The 15,312-nt window shown below is 36.2% G+C and overlaps 3 protein-coding genes across 4 annotated transcripts; 1 reads left to right on the top strand and 2 right to left on the bottom strand.

The window, feature by feature from the left end:
- Nucleotides 1-2,425: 2,425 nt before the first annotated feature.
- On the top strand, nt 2,426-4,646 carry LOC132188038 (malate dehydrogenase [NADP], chloroplastic). The gene is made up of 10 exons (XM_088517687.1): nt 2,426-2,599; nt 2,719-2,789; nt 2,877-2,967; nt 3,070-3,144; nt 3,230-3,331; nt 3,455-3,577; nt 4,026-4,094; nt 4,205-4,273; nt 4,362-4,415; nt 4,511-4,646. Exons 1-10 carry the CDS (start codon nt 2,426-2,428, stop codon nt 4,562-4,564), a joined length of 882 nt encoding a protein of 293 aa, XP_088373813.1. The 3' UTR covers nt 4,565-4,646.
- A 5,199-nt stretch (nt 4,647-9,845) lies between these two features.
- Nucleotides 9,846-13,510, bottom strand: LOC148585066 (uncharacterized). The gene is made up of 4 exons (XM_088517491.1): nt 13,305-13,510; nt 13,097-13,214; nt 10,195-10,267; nt 9,846-10,109 (listed from the first exon to the last, which is right to left on the bottom strand). Exons 1-4 carry the CDS (start codon nt 13,452-13,454, stop codon nt 10,106-10,108), a joined length of 345 nt encoding a protein of 114 aa, XP_088373617.1. The 5' UTR covers nt 13,455-13,510; the 3' UTR covers nt 9,846-10,105.
- A 14-nt stretch (nt 13,511-13,524) lies between these two features.
- Nucleotides 13,525-14,976, bottom strand: LOC132188037 (NAC domain-containing protein 78-like). 2 transcript variants are annotated; one of them, XM_088517489.1, is made up of 4 exons: nt 14,726-14,976; nt 14,347-14,643; nt 13,915-14,250; nt 13,525-13,823 (listed from the first exon to the last, which is right to left on the bottom strand). In XM_088517489.1, exons 1-4 carry the CDS (start codon nt 14,882-14,884, stop codon nt 13,635-13,637), a joined length of 981 nt encoding a protein of 326 aa, XP_088373615.1. In that variant the 5' UTR covers nt 14,885-14,976; the 3' UTR covers nt 13,525-13,634. The 2 variants fall into 2 exon arrangements, with proteins under 2 accessions (XP_088373615.1, XP_088373616.1); XM_088517490.1 differs by having other exon boundaries at nt 13,526-13,823; nt 14,347-14,624; nt 14,726-14,965.
- Nucleotides 14,977-15,312: the final 336 nt, after the last annotated feature.

Here is a 15,312-nt window from a genome sequence, read left to right as displayed (position 1 = left end):
TTGACCTAATATATTAATGCTTTCATTTTTTGTGAATAACCTCTTTAGCAATCCAGCATCACAGGCATGTAGCCAAAATTTAAAAGAACACGTATTTCTTACATTAAGGTTCACTTCTCTCATTTGGGTAAATGCTCAAAAGTTGGTATGCATTGAGCTCAGTTGCTGATGACGGACAGTTCGATATATTATTAAACTCTCTTCAAACTCTTTTGATGCCTTTGTAAAACCATAGAAATGATCACTCACTTCCATTTTCCACAGCAGTCAAAGCACTAGAACAAGAGTCACAACAAAAAATGCTTTAGCTTTGGCAAAGAAGCTAAAAAGAAAGTCATAACAGAAGGAATAACCTTATGAATGACGGTGTTTGCTTGGGACAGGGAATCTGACTTTCTTTGTTTTGCCAGCTTGCGTCTGGTCAGGTTTTCGGTCCTGATCAACCTATTGCTTTGAAACTGTTGGGATCTGAAAGGTCATTCCAAGCTCTTGAAGGTTTGTTTCTTATATCAACATACTCTGTGACTTAATTGCACAACTCAATGAGCAGCATTTGCTCCACCTAAGAAATATAAATAACCAAAAAAACAAAAAAAAGCATGCCCAACACGTGGTTATTGAAACTGATGATGATTGATTGGGGCACTAGACAAAAAAATTCCTTTCATTTTAGAGAGTAGCACTATATATGCACTGCTCTTGTGTAACATGGAGAATATCTGTTCAAGCACATTCTAATGACATGCATTCATAGGGGGAAAGTGAAACATCTGCTTCATCTTTGGAACAAAATAAAAGGAAATGTGATACATTATTAATTGTCCTAAAAGTTTAAGTTGATAGAAAATGATAAGTTTTATCATAATAAACATTCTAAGAGTGGCTTAGAATCCTTCTCAATGAATGAGGCTCAACACCTTGAATATTTGATTTAAAAGGCAAGTATAATGTACCATAATAAATCACACTTGTCCTCGTAGCCTGAAGGGAAATGCTGAATTTAAATTAAATTTTTCTAACACTTTTTCTCATGAATGTGTGCCAACTCCTTTAAGCCTAGTTTGGCAACAGGGTTATCCTAGTCCCTGTTCATTTTTTGACCGGTTGACCATTAAATTATGAACTTTCAACATCAATATTTCACACACTTTGACCATATTACCCTTGTCTTTCTCTGGACACTTTTTGAGGTTTCCGAAAGACCTGCGGTCTGGCAAGCACGAAAGATGGGTAATTCTCCATAATCCTTGCTGCGGGAGTTGCCATGTAGAAGCACTCCACCATCCCGCCGGCATGGACGATTTTCAACGGGGTAGAGAAGCTTTCCTCCTCCCTCTGATTGGCTGCAGCGGCCAGCGTAGGATGTTGGAAGGGAGTGAGCTTATGGACTATGAGCAATTTCTTGAACATGTTTTTGCAGTTTTGGAAAGATGTAGGCTGCCAATTACTGGTACTAAAAAGGATTGATTAATTGGCCATGGTTTTCAAGTCTTCGGACATCGGTGGATTCAAGAGGCACATAGCCGTTCATTTCTTGACAAATTATTTTTAAAATAATGTAAGATTCTAGGCAGGCTTGCAAAGAAGAGGCTGTGGCTGGTCCTTTGTCATCTAGTTTTTGCACACAGAATGGAATATCAGGCCAGCAAATTAATCTGAAAATGTGGATTCTTGCCGACAGTAATTTATACGTTAAGGTTGGGGGCAGAGTTCGTGCCTGGGAAAAAAGGGGAAGAAAACGAAGGTTGGGGTTCGTGCACTGGAAAAAAAAAAAAAGGGAATAAAACGAAAGACGAGTGTAATTTCATAAATGGGAGACTGATGAATTGTGTTTATTAAGCACTATTATCGAGAATGTACAGTATCTAGGCTGACTCCACCCGGTTGCCAAATATCACCTTAATGAATAGGGTTTAACACATGAAATGTTAACTTTAAATGAGAACTACAGTAAAAACAAAATTCAAACTTAAGACCACTTGCTTTGATATCATAATGATAAATTACTACTTGTTGAAAAAACCTAAATTGATAGGAAAGAATAAGTTTTTAATCATTTAACTATTATTCTTCGATAATTACTTAATATTCTTCTTATTGACTAGGATTATTGCTTGAAAATAAAACAAAAGGGGGGAAAAATCTCTCTGTTTGAGCCATATGCACAAGTTTCAAAAAAGCGTGCCCATTTTCATGTTAAGGAGTTGAACTTTCCTAAAAGTTAAGCTTTATCATTTTGCCCGAATTCAATGTGTATTATATTATTGACGAAGTAAAGATAAAAAGAGTGTTTTGACCTTTCTAGCCATTGTCTGTTTATATGTGACTATTATACTTCAAATTTACTATTGTCTAAAAATAGGTCCTCTTAGAATGATGATTAACGTATCTCCATCCTAACAAGTTAATTCATGCAGGTGTTGCTATGGAATTGGAGGATTCCTTGTTTCCTTTGTTGAGGGAAGTTAGCATAAGCATCAATCCATATGAAGTGTTTCAAGATGTAGAATGGGCACTTCTAATAGGAGCAAAGCCCCGAGGGCCTGGAATGGAACGAGCTGATTTACTGGACATAAATGGGCAGATTTTTGCAGAGCAGGTACCACTAAATTTGCATCTTGTTATGAATTATGATTTTTTTTTTTTTTTTTTTTTTTTAAACAACAATCGGTCATATTGAGTTGATTCTTTTGTGTTCTTTTTATTCTAACTTTATAGGGAAGTGCTCTTAATGTTGTTGCATCCCGTAATGTCAAAGTGATAGTCGTGGGCAACCCTTGTAATACTAAGTAAGAGGTTTTCTTTTTTATGCTTGATCTACAAAATTGTGTTCCATATTGTGCTTGTAACTGCATCGTGTTATCTTTTCCATGCAGTGCATTAATTTGTTTGAAAAATGCTCCAAACATACCCGCAAAAAATTTCCATGCTTTGACTCGATTGGATGAGAATAGAGCAAAATGCCAGGTAAAATTAGCTCATGACCATTCCTGGCATTGATTATATACAGTTCCGGCTGTCATGACCAGAAGGAATAGATATTCTAAATAATGGCTATGATTTATGCAGCTGGCCCTCAAAGCAGGTGTATTCTATGATCAAGTGTCAAATGCGACCATCTGGGGAAACCACTCGACCACTCAGGTCATTAAGAGGTTCTTTTGTAACAGCTTGCATGAAAAGAACCCTCACTCCTCTTCTAAAGAAAATTTATATTTAACTTTAGCAGGTTCCAGACATTTTAAATGCTAGAATCAATGGCTTGCCTGTCAAAGAGGTTATCAAGGATCAGAAGTGCTTAGAGGAGGAATTCACCGAAAAGGTCCAGAAGGTAGGCTTTGCAGAGCAATAATTAGATTAAAAATATGCACATGGCTTAATGAATTAGCAAAGTCTACTACTGAACCATGTGTATTTCATCTTCAGAGGCTAAAAAGTAAAATTTGATTTGCAGAGAGGTGGTGTACTGATTAAAAAATGGGGAAGATCTTCAGCTGCTTCTACTTCTGTGTCAATTGCTGATGCAATACGGTCTTTAATTACTCCAACCCCTGAGGGTGATTGGTTTTCATCTGGAGTAAGTTCACTTTTGTTGAATGTGCATGCATACAAATATATGCTATCAGATTATTGAGAACCAAATCAGAAATTTCTGAGCAACCATATTGCCAGAGCTCCACCAACTCCATTCATGCTAATGGTGAGATATTTGATGGGAAAACAGAACAGACCTTTGGAAATCATTTAATTACTCTCAAAAGTTCTCTTTGTACAATATTGCCTCCCTTTTCTTTGCTATTTGTCCCAAAAAAGAGCCCCGTGTTTTCTAATAAATGAGAAGCAACAGCTTAATAGGTGAAGCCCATCAAGCAGAATCATAGGTGTCAAATTTATGCCTAATAATTGTATGGTGACTCAACAGTAAGAATAATTTTATTATCAAAGACTGGTTTTCTGAAGTGAATCTGTAATTTGAATGCTACTTACCACTAGTATCCAGTCTCATGATTATAACCCCATTGTAGGTTTATACCACTGGAAATCCATACGGAGTAGCAGAAGATATTGTTTTCAGTATGCCATGCAGATCAAAAGTAAGTTTGGATCAGAGTTCTTATTTCTATACCGTCCAATTGCCTTTACCCTAATATTTTATACTGTTTAACTGGCTTTTCCCTAATAAGCTATCCTCCCCATTGTCGAGGGAGATGGTGATTATGAACTTGTCAAGGATGTAATATTTGATGACTACCTTCTCAAGAGAATAACCAAGGTGAGATATCTTCTTCTCATTGACTATGGAGAAAAGAAGAAAACATCCATTATTTCCAATGGAAGTTGAAGGAACAATTGTTTTGCAGACTGAAGCTGAATTGCTAGCTGAGAAGAGATGCGTTGCCCACCTTATAGGGGAGGTAAATCTTGTAATTTTATCACCATTGCTTCCTTCAATCATCAAAATAAGAGTCATCTTTATATGCTCTGCCCTTTCTTTGTTTTTTTCTTTCAGGGAGTCGCTTTCTGTGATCTACCCGAGGATACGATGCATCCCGGAGAGATGTAACACGTCGATACTGTTTTTTAATATGAAGAATTCATATGAAAGCTACCACAATACTGTCCAGAGAGATACTAGATATCAAAATTAAAATTATACTATTATTTTTGTAAAATAAGCTTGCAAAATAATTTGACAGGCAGTAAAAATGATTCAGTGTTGAGGCATTTGTTGGATTTTGAAGTTACGTCTTTGGCTTAGAGCTATAAAGTCGATGCCTACTCCTTGCCCTACTCTGCTGAGTCTCTATGGGCCTTGATCATCTCTGTTCTTGTCTTGCTATTGTATTAATCTCATACTCTTGAGTGCTGTGTATTATTTAAAAAATAAAAAAAATAAAAAAAACAATAATGATTTGTCCATTAATCACAATTGCACTTAAACAGCAAAGAGGACTTTCTTTCTTTCTTTTCTCTTCTTTATCCTTTTTGGGCCGACAGCAAAGAGAAAATATAAGTGGATGGTCAATTGTGAGTGTCGCAATCAAGGGAGAGAAGTAGTGCATTCATGAAGGTTCTCTTGGCTTCTTGTTAGAAGTCACTTGCATTGGATGGCTCTAGGTGCCTCAAATGGCCAAATAAAAAGCCAAAATTACTCCAACCATTTGAGGTTGGCTTTAGCCGGAGAAGGATCCTCTCCTGCATTCATGAAGGTTCTCTTGTCTTCTTGTTGGAAATCACTTGCATTGGATGGCTCTAGGTGCCTCAAATGGCCAAATAAAAGCAGCCAAAATTACTCCAACCATTTGAGGGTGGCTCTAGCCGGAGAAAGATCCTCTCCATTTCAAATGAAATAGAGAGGATCCAGGTCCGCTCTAGCCGGCCCCCAAATGGCCAAATTGTGCCGGCAATTAATTGAGATGTTGAGCATTCATGATGATTTATGTATATTTTTATGCAAAATGGTGAATTAAAATCCACTTTATCCAGTTTAATTAATGGGTTTTAAAAGATATCATACATCCAATTATCTTTTCTTTTTTTTAATCTATATTATATAAATTTTATTTTTTTTATTTATTCATAAGGATTGCATTTTTCTTAAGAGTAATACTAGGGACTATCTTTTTATCATCCTAAAACTAATGTGGCTACATCAGCTTGAATTTTAAATGAATCATACTTGAATTTTAATTCAATATATTAATGAGATAGATGTGTGAACAGTATCCACTACATGTAGCAACAGTACTGTTCACAAATGCAAAAAAAAAAAAAAAAAAAAAGTGTCTTGCAATTGAAATGCATAATCCGATGTAGAGGGTTTTTTAGTGTTTTGCTTATCTATTTTAAATAAAAGTAAAAAAATCACGACAAAAGCCATTTCAAACCGAGGAGGCATGAGGTGTTAAAAAAAGGGAAAATTACAGTTACCCCCAAAAGTTGACAGCATTTTTCAATTCGAACACCAACATTTCAATTTTTGCAATTCACCCCCCTCCCCAAGTTTCATTTTTTTACAATTTGACCAATTGTATCCAAAACTTCCCATATTGCCCATAATTTTTATTTTTAAAAAAATATACGGCCACCCCTTTGGCCATCTGGCCATTTTTGCAGCCCCAAATTTATTTATTTTTTCATTAAAAAAAAAAAATCAGTGACAATAGAAGAATTTTGGGATAATATTGGTTGAATTGAAAAAAATTAGAACTTTGTGGGGGTGAATTGCAAAAATTGAAATTTTGATATTTAAATTGAAAAACGCTATTAACTTTAAAGGGGTAAACTGTAATTTTCACTTAAAAAAAAAAAAAAAAAAGCCCCCCCCCCCCCCACCCCCTCTGTAGCAAAATAGAGAACGTAATAGAAAAGTAGCTCACTTTTGATTGTCATCACACTTTGCTTGACCTGCTTTACCGCCAACCACCCGCTGTCCAACAACCCATTTCATTTGTTTTAATTGAAATTAAGCTCAAACTCCGTAATTTTTTACTGCTCCGGACCTAACAGCCAAAACCCTATTTTTTAGATCTGGCTTACAGACTTACTTTGAGAAAAATATGAGAAAGAAAATAAAAAAAGATTTTGAGATTCAATCTTTGACCGTTACTTACACTACAACATATATGCTGTTATTTTAATAATAGTATATAAAGCCGGATCTATTTTTTCCATTCACAATGCAAATCATAGAAAAATTCACCAAACACTAGTATTAAATCATTATTATTCGTCTTAAAAAGACAAATATATTCAATTAAAAACATTATTAAAATCTGAAGAAGCGCAGGTTTGACAAACACTATCATTACATTTAACTCTTTAACCCTTGATTTCCACAAACTAATTAAGATTTCCACAAACTAACGAAAACTACCACAAGTTAGGTAGGCTTCTGAGTACAAGTAGTTTTCGGTGTTTTCGAGCCGTTGACGGTATTTGAAAAACCTTAATCAATGTTTTTCAATAATTAATCAATTGTAAAATAATCTTTTATTTTCCGTAAAATAACTTATAAAAATTTTCCGTCCACGGTTCCTTCTTTCCTTCAAACCTAACCATCTGCTCTCCAACCACACCAACCTCCCGAAATGTCGCCGCAACTGAAAAATCAATAGTTTTTCGAAATGATTTCCTCTAAACAGTCTTACATCGGAAAATGTTTCCCGTCCAAACATATGAAGCCTTGTAAATCTGACACCCTTCTGCAGAAACTTTCTGAATATACACAATTGTTGAATAACATTGCATTGAACAAAAATAAGAGGAAAGGGTTGCCAATAGAAACCACAGGAAATGTAAAAGCAACTTACGTTACGGGAAACAATTTATGCTTAAGAAAATATTAGTCTTACTAATCAATTAGCAATCGAATTTAACAGCCAAGAGCCCGATTTAGTTTTAATCATGTTAATGTTGCCAGCAATTCTTAGGACCCAAAAGAACATTAAGAAGAATCAAAATCCCAAATATCTTTGATCGGTTCATCCATTCGTAATAAATTAATCAAAAGTTGCAATGCAAAATCCAAAATCACATGCGCAAGTCAGTGTATTTGAAAAGTCAAGGACTTTTTTACCTTCAAAATTTAAGAAATCGGGTCTGTCAATTCTTATTTTGCTCACCACAGGTCCCAGTCGTGAATCGGGCGGCAGAGAGACGCAAGACCATCGTGAGCGAGTTGTGACGGACCGGGCGAGGGCGATCCTTCGGCCGGTCCGCCGCAACTCGCGCACCGTGGTCTCCCAATCCATTGGTAGAAGGAAGGAAGGAAGGAAATAAGGTAGGCAATTTAGAGTTGGGGGATTAGGGTTAGGATTTCAGAAGAGAGGTAGAGAAGAGAGTGGCTCAAAATGAAGTGATAAACTTCGCTATTTAAAGCTTAGTTGTGGGGGCTTTTAGGGTTAGAGGATCCCAGAGGGAGCTCATATTACGTTACCTGCAACCACAAGAGCGGTGCAATCGTATGCTTTGGTGATTTGGAGGGTGATTTTAGGTGCCAAATGGCAGGATTTGGATGGTTGGTGATCAGGTAGCAAGCTTGGTTGTTTGGATCTAGGACTATTGGAACACACTAATGAACCTAGCGATGGTTTTTATTTATTTATTTTTTTTTTTTTTGTAACAAACCGAAATTCATTAAAGCATAAAAAAGTTACAGGACAGACACATATAAACCCAATCTAAACAGACTACAAACTCCTTATAGTAGATGAAGATAGATGTCATCTGCGAATGCAGCCCGAGAGAACTCTTGCCGCGGCGCAATCTGATGGATACAACCATCGGGAGTACGAATACTCCTATGAAGCATCTAAACAGACTTTCAAAAAAGCCATGGAGATTTAGATGCACAGTAACTGTGGAAAAAAGGTTTCCAAACGGAAACCAAAAAGAAAAGAAAAAAACCACTTCACTTACAAAGAGTCTTAAATCTAACCAGATCGAGTTTGTCAGAAAGTAACACAAACATGTTACAGAAAATAACAACAACATTACAGAAAACAAAGGCAAGCTAAAAAGCAGATAAAAATGTCCAAAAATCAGCAACAGTGGAGTAGTCGGAGACGCACAGGCTACTGAGCCGGAAAGGAGACCAGAAGATCGGTGATTGAGGTTGATGGAGGTGGAGCAACGCGTGAGGGACACGCGCCCACAAGTAAGATCTACTCGCAGGCGCGTGTTGAACACGCATCGACACGTGGTAGTCGGATGGGTGGATCGCTGGTGGAAGACGATGGCAGAGATGGTCTGGAACCCCGTGGGATGGCTTGTGTGTACCCAAGATTTCCTGAAAACAAGAGAATAAATTTTGAAAAACACATATCCAAAGCTTTCAAAAATTTTGCGAAATCCAGACTTGGAGCTTCTGGTGATGGGGGTGGTTGGAGGTTTTGTGGTAGAGGATGGGCCATTACAATTTTTGGACAGAGATAAGGCCTCCGAGGAGACAGATAGGGTCTCTAAAGAGACAGTTTTGGCCTCTGAAGAGGCAAGAAGGGGAGGGAGAGTAAGGAGAATGGAAAAAGAGAGAAAAAGGGGGGAGGAGGAAGACAGCGTCTGTCCTCCTCCATGGCTGCGGAATTAGGGTTTGAAGGATTCTAGAGGAGAGAGAAGAGAGCATTTGGCTCTCGGTTTTCTAGCGATGGTTTTTATTTATACCTAATTCAAATTGTCTTTTCCTTCAGCTAGTCACTTATCATTTATTTATTGGTACATTGAGGACCTAAAAGAGTCTTACAGTGTTATTTGCACACAAAAAATAATAATGTTTTTGTCATACTGAGTTTTGAACTTGAGAGTTTTTTCAAAAATTTATTTTTGAGTTTTATGCGGTTATCAATTTGAGTCTATAAACTTTTAATTTAAACAATTTATCACAACTTACAAGCCATACCAATCTATATTGGAATTTTACATTGAATTATAACCGATCTAATCATGCGTGCAATTTTCAATTAAAAAAGTAGAAATGAATGAAGAGAGAGAGAGAGATTTTCTTTTTTGTTTGTTGAATTGATGCCTCCTATCGTAATATAAAATTTTTAAGAAATGATTTAATAGACTCATACGACTGACATACAACTATGATAATGTGACAGCAAATATCAGCCATTAATTTTTTATTTTTACAAGCCTTTGTTGATCCAAAGGTTAATTTTTACTAGCACATTATCATAGTTGTAAGACAGTCATATGAGAGTACTAAATAACATTACTCAAAATTCCAGGAATAAGCTAACTCGGGCAAACAATTCCTTACTTTTCTTTCTTTTGGTAAGTTACTTCCCCCCAGTAAACATAAGCATAAACAGAATTTTTTTTATTTTTTGCAGGTACTAAGAAGTAAGAACAAAACAGGTTTCAAAGCACATGGTCATCAGAAGTGAAGTTATACAACAAAAAGCAACACAGCCTTTTCAGGGAAAGGACTGATACAAAGGCCCAACACAGCCAGTACTACAAATGCATACAACATAACACCATAGGTAGACAATCCAACTAGCAGAGTCTAGTAGTACATAGATATCATCAAAATCAGACACGACAAAAATTTTAGCAGAGAAAAGAGAAGCACAGTTGCCATGCAAATTCATGCCGGTCATCACCTGTGCGCAAAAATGGGAAAACATTAGCAACTAGCAATAATAAGATAACCTTAATTACCACAACTTCTAGTCAAATGGACCTTACATTGAGTTCCCAAGTGTTTGAAAAAGCAATCTATCAATCTCCGACTCAGATAAGTTACCTGGCAAAGTAACCTCTGAAAGAAAAAGAAAAAATATCAATTGAGAGCAATAATTGCATTGTCATTGGAAGGCCGCTATACAGACAAACTGGCCAAAAAGAAGTATAATTAGGGTAAAACAATTTAAGCATGTAAGTTAGCCCTCTTGATGCAACCAATGAAACTCCATAACCACACGCCAAACAATTTTAAAATCTTTCCCCATTGTCAACCAAATTGGCACAACCATGTCATTGAACCTATTACATCATGCCACGCAATCAATGTCCATATAGACAATACATTAACAGACAAGACGATGATGCATGGCACACGATCAATCTTCATAACAATATTAAAATCATACTGTTACAGATAAAACTGTTATATAACAAAATTGAGATGCACGCCACAAGATTCAAGCAATAAATATAGCTAACAATTTTATTATTATTATTATTTTAAAAAAAGGCAAAAACAATTCACCACATACATAACATTTAGGCAGATCACGTGGAGACAAGCCATACTACTGCAGATCAGTTCGGGACAAGAATTCCCTGTATGGTTACCGAGAAACACTCGAAAAACAAAATCAAGAAGATTCAAATCTCAAACAAATTACATTTCAAACCGGAGATGAAAAGAAGAAACTATCTCTTTTTACCAACAACAACCACTTTCCTTTGTAAAGCGTACAGCTTTTCATTTATCAATCTCTGCAGAATCTCTCCACGAAATATACCCCAAACGTTTCTATTACAACATGGAGTAAGATTATTCAACTAATGGTCTTTCTTTCTAACATTTTCAACATGCAAATTGCAAAGTCCAACTAGAACAGATTAAATTCATTGATTCAAGCAGTACAAACTGCATGGAGAGCCATTCCAAGCAGACGAGAATCACAGAAAGGGTGAAAAACCAGAAACATAAAGAGATGCACAAAAAAAAAAATTATATGACTCGTTGACAATACATAATCAGTATCTTCTATAACAAAGGAGAAGCCAAATTCCAAAGTTAGTTATTCCTATGAACTCGTCTTGAACTCCATTCCCAAAAAACAGGTTGACTTATATCTCACTTTGCTTCTATTTGCTTACAAATCTATCTAAAGAATTAGCTATATGGATCGATTGTGCAATGTCAATCCATTAAGAATTCAAAGGAACATACGCCAAACTAGATTTAAAGTAAACAAAATCCAAATAGTTGCTTGCAAGATTCTTCTTCTTCGTCTTAAAACTTAGAACAAACTCCTTTTCTTGCATAGAAAATACTTATAATATTTTATGTCCAAGAGTTTATCCATTAGGTCTCCAGTTTCAGACTCCAACAATTTTTATTTTATCACAATAAGAAGTTTTCTAGTAGTATAACTATCAAGTATGACACCTAGAACAGAATCAGATATGCACTGCTTTATGATTTTCAGATTCAACGTATTAGCTTTCTATCACTTTCTATAATGTGCCTTCTGTTTTCAAGTACTAATGTCAGTGGGCTTTGGCGGCTATTCCTCCAAGGCTATGTCTACGCCCAATAAGCCAAGAGCTATCTAAGTAGAAAGAGTAGAGAGGTATCACATGATTATTCCCGTTTCAATAATAAGCATTTAAGTAGAAAGAGTAGAGAGGTATTCAAAATTGTGGAAACTGCCTAAAATTATCATAATAATTCAATATCATCTAGAACATAATGTATGCAAGTGATGGATGGATGTTTAATTTTTACCCAATTTACATGGATAATTAATTAAATAATCTGGAAATAATATGATCATACATAGTCACATAATTTCATAAAAATTAATATATGATAATATGATGCCATTTTAAATAGAACAATTATGCATTAAACTCAGAAAATACTAAGACATCTTCAGTAAAATTTTGATACCATAACTTACACGTTATGTTCTCGAAAAATGTGCCAAAAAAAAAAATTTCATTACAATACCCAAAATTGTTATGTGGGTTTCTCATTTGGGTCATAATTCAGATTTTTCAGATTTCCACATTAGAACTCAAAATTGTCATGTGGAAAACATTTGGGATCACTTTTCAATGATTAATCAATACTAGGGCTAGAACCTTTAAATATTAAAAACAAAAAAACAAAAAACAAAAACAAAGTACATATATGTCTAATTATATAGCGTGGATTAATCACATTGGTTTATGACTTCCACAAGTTTTTGCAGCATGTGTGGTCTGTAGAATTAGACACACTTGTGGAAGTCATATATCGATGTGATTAATCCACGAGCACTGTCACATAATTTCCGTTAGTAGGCTTAATCTTCTTCCCTCTACTACTTCTCTCCTTAGGTGACCATTAACGATTAAGCCTTTTATTATAGGAGAACAGGTTTTTTCATATCTAGAAAGGAAAAGAAACCTAGCCTATATATAGAATACTTATAAAGTCCTTCCCATTATAGACACTACATTATTAAGAAAACAAGATCTATATATAATTTTACCACATCCTAAGCTGCCATAAGAATTATAATCTTGATGCAGCTAAGGTGCACCAAACTCTGAAAAATATGAAGTGATCACTCAACTATATCAGTTTAATTAAACTAATTGAATATGATTATAGACAGGACATTCAACCTATTTTTGCAACTCAAAATTCACAATCATGGAAGTCCAATTTACAGAAAAAATATTGCAACGGAATGAGGTCATCATCAAAAGAGAAAGGAAAACAAGACCCAAGTGCATACAAGTCTAAAGGGAGTATACTGATACTTCAAACTTCTATCAATGTTCTACATAATTATACACAAGGAAATATCAAAAGGTAAGTTACTAGAGAAGCTGCGATACTTGATCAAATTAAGATAAATCCTACCTGATTCATCCGTTAAGGCCTTTGGGTTATGCTTTGAAGAGGAAGCATCATTGCTTCCCTGTAACTTTGATAGACGTAGACTTTCTTTCGACAGTTGGTCAGCTTCCCCAATTTCATTCTATAATAGAGGAATAAGTTAATCAAAAACTGCACTGCAAAATCCAAAATCATAAGCACAAGTCAGTGTATTTCAAAAGTAAAACTTTACCTTCTGGGTGATGGGTGTTTGGTGAGAACTAGCGTTTTCAGTCCCTAAAAATTCAGAGGGATCAAAACCTTCAAAATTCATATCGGGAAGGTCATAATCTAAATTCAGGTACTGATCAGCCATTTCAAAATCTGCAGGATCTTCTTCCATGGGGTTCAAAAGATCATTAGCTTCAATATAAAAGCCATCATCTCTGACTGAGTTTGCATCCAATTTACAGAAAAATATTGCAACGGAATGAGGTCATCATCAAAAGAGAAAGGACAACACGAGCCAAGTGCATACAAGTCTAAAGGGAGTATACTGATACTTCAAACTTCTATCAATGTTCTACATAATTATACACAAGGAAATATCAAAAGGTAAGTTACTATACGTGATCAAATTAAGATAAATCCTACCTGATTCATCCGTTAAGGGCTTTGGGATATGCTTTGAAGAGGAAGCATCATTGCTTCCCTGTAACTTTGATAGACGTAGACTTTCTTTCGACAGTTGGTCAGCTTCCCCAATTTCATTCTATAATAGAGGAATAAGTTAATCAAAAAACTGCAATGCAAAATCCAAAATCATAAGCACAAGTCAGTGTATTTCAAAAGTAAAACTTTACCTTCTGGGTGACGGGTGTTTGGTGAGCGTTTTCAGTCCCAAAAAATTCAGAGGGATCAAAACCTTCAAAATTCATATCGCGAAGGTCATCTAAATTCAGGTACTTATCAGCAGGATCTTCTTCCATGAGGTTCAAAAGATAATCAGCGTCAATACACAAGTCGTTTGCATCCATCCCATTTTCCTCTGGGATAGAGTTCTGGTCATGATGCAGCTCTGAAGTTTCACCATCACCAACCGCCACTTCCTCAGTGGCAGCCTCTTCACCGAACGACGCCTCCTCATTCTTGGGCCCCGTCCTACTCTTCTGAAAAATCTTACACAGTACAAGCGAGTCCTGCTCCCAACCCAAAATAACATTAATTCCAATACCATCATCAACCAAAAATATCCAGAACACCACAACAAAATATCAGCTGAATCAGAATCTTACTAGGGCAATTCCATTCTTCTCCAATTCCTTGTCAACGAGGCGGTACTCGTGCTTGACCCAAGGTGTAGGAACCCCATGGCCAGGTCGGCCGGTGTAAAAAGTGAGGATTTTCTTCATCATCACAGTGCGCGAGTTGTGGCGGACCTTGCGGTCCTTCCCTGTGGACTTCCAGAAACCCTTCTCTGTGGTCCGATTGAACCTCGGACTCTTCCCATATTTTCTGCCCAGTGCACTGAAGAAATACGACTCTTGGTCCCCCATCTTTAACGTCGATTTACCTATACCCAAAATCAACAACTACACGATCTTTAAACCTGCATACACACATACAGAAATACAGAGAGAGAGAGAGAGAGAGAGAGAAGGAGAAGAGGGTTACGTGTGAGGTCCCAGGGCTCGGACTTGTAGACATCGACGACGTCGATCGGTTTGAGAGGGTTGCCGGAGACCCAGTTCTTGAGGTAGTAGTGGAGTTCAAGATCGTTCGGTTGGAATCGGAAGCCGGGTGGAAGTGAGGCCAAGTAATGGTCCATAGCATTCGAATAGCAGCGATCGACGAGAGAATTGTGGTTTGGCTTTAGATTTGAAGGTATAGGAAAGAACAGAAACTTCCTGGCAAAGGAAGTTGATGCTCGGCCGTACCATCTAAAATATCTCTCTTACAACACAAGTTATACATCTCATACAAAATATTATACGTATAACATTAAATAAATAATATCAATGTCCTGTACGGCAAAACTGAAAAGGATTTTGTTTTGCTCATGAATTTCACACAAACTGTTTATGAAGCTCAGGAACAGGAGATATTAATTGTTTTCCCTTCAATGTAAATCTTTTTACTGGATTTTTTTTTTTTTTTTTTTTTGCTCCTATACACGTTACTGCTCATCATTTAAATTCAAGCAAATCATTTTGTTTTATTGATTTAAATCGAATTGCAGAATTGTATTATATTTTTCTGTG

Source organism: Corylus avellana, chromosome 6 (assembly GCF_965113065.1).
Source record: "Corylus avellana chromosome 6, dhCorAvel1.hap1.2, whole genome shotgun sequence".
NCBI classification, from domain to species: Eukaryota; Viridiplantae; Streptophyta; class Magnoliopsida; order Fagales; family Betulaceae; genus Corylus; species Corylus avellana.
Note: the sequence above shows the minus strand (reverse complement) of the source record. Positions and strands in the feature narration are given on the sequence as shown.

Excerpts from the sequence above, each read along its gene's own strand:
- LOC132188038 (XM_088517687.1), top strand. The coding sequence starts at position 2,426 with ATGGAATTGGAGGATTCCTTGTTTCCTTTGTTGAGGGAAGTTAGCATA. Across the intron at positions 2,968-3,069 it reads AGAATAGAGCAAAATGCCAG|CTGGCCCTCAAAGCAGGTGT; the intron begins GTAAAATTAGCT and ends TGATTTATGCAG. Across the intron at positions 4,095-4,204 it reads GTATGCCATGCAGATCAAAA|GGAGATGGTGATTATGAACT; the intron begins GTAAGTTTGGAT and ends CCCATTGTCGAG.
- LOC148585066 (XM_088517491.1), bottom strand. The coding sequence starts at position 13,454 with ATGGAAGAAGATCCTGCAGATTTTGAAATGGCTGATCAGTACCTGAAT. Across the intron at positions 13,215-13,304 it reads AAACACCCATCACCCAGAAG|AATGAAATTGGGGAAGCTGA; the intron begins GTAAAGTTTTAC and ends CCTCTATTATAG. Across the intron at positions 10,268-13,096 it reads GGCCTTAACGGATGAATCAG|AGGTTACTTTGCCAGGTAAC; the intron begins GTAGGATTTATC and ends TTTTTCTTTCAG.
- LOC132188037 (XM_088517489.1), bottom strand. The coding sequence starts at position 14,884 with ATGCTATGGACCATTACTTGGCCTCACTTCCACCCGGCTTCCGATTCC. Across the intron at positions 14,644-14,725 it reads CGAGCCCTGGGACCTCACAC|TTGTTGATTTTGGGTATAGG; the intron begins GTAACCCTCTTC and ends AAGATCGTGTAG. Across the intron at positions 13,824-13,914 it reads AAACACCCGTCACCCAGAAG|AATGAAATTGGGGAAGCTGA; the intron begins GTAAAGTTTTAC and ends CCTCTATTATAG.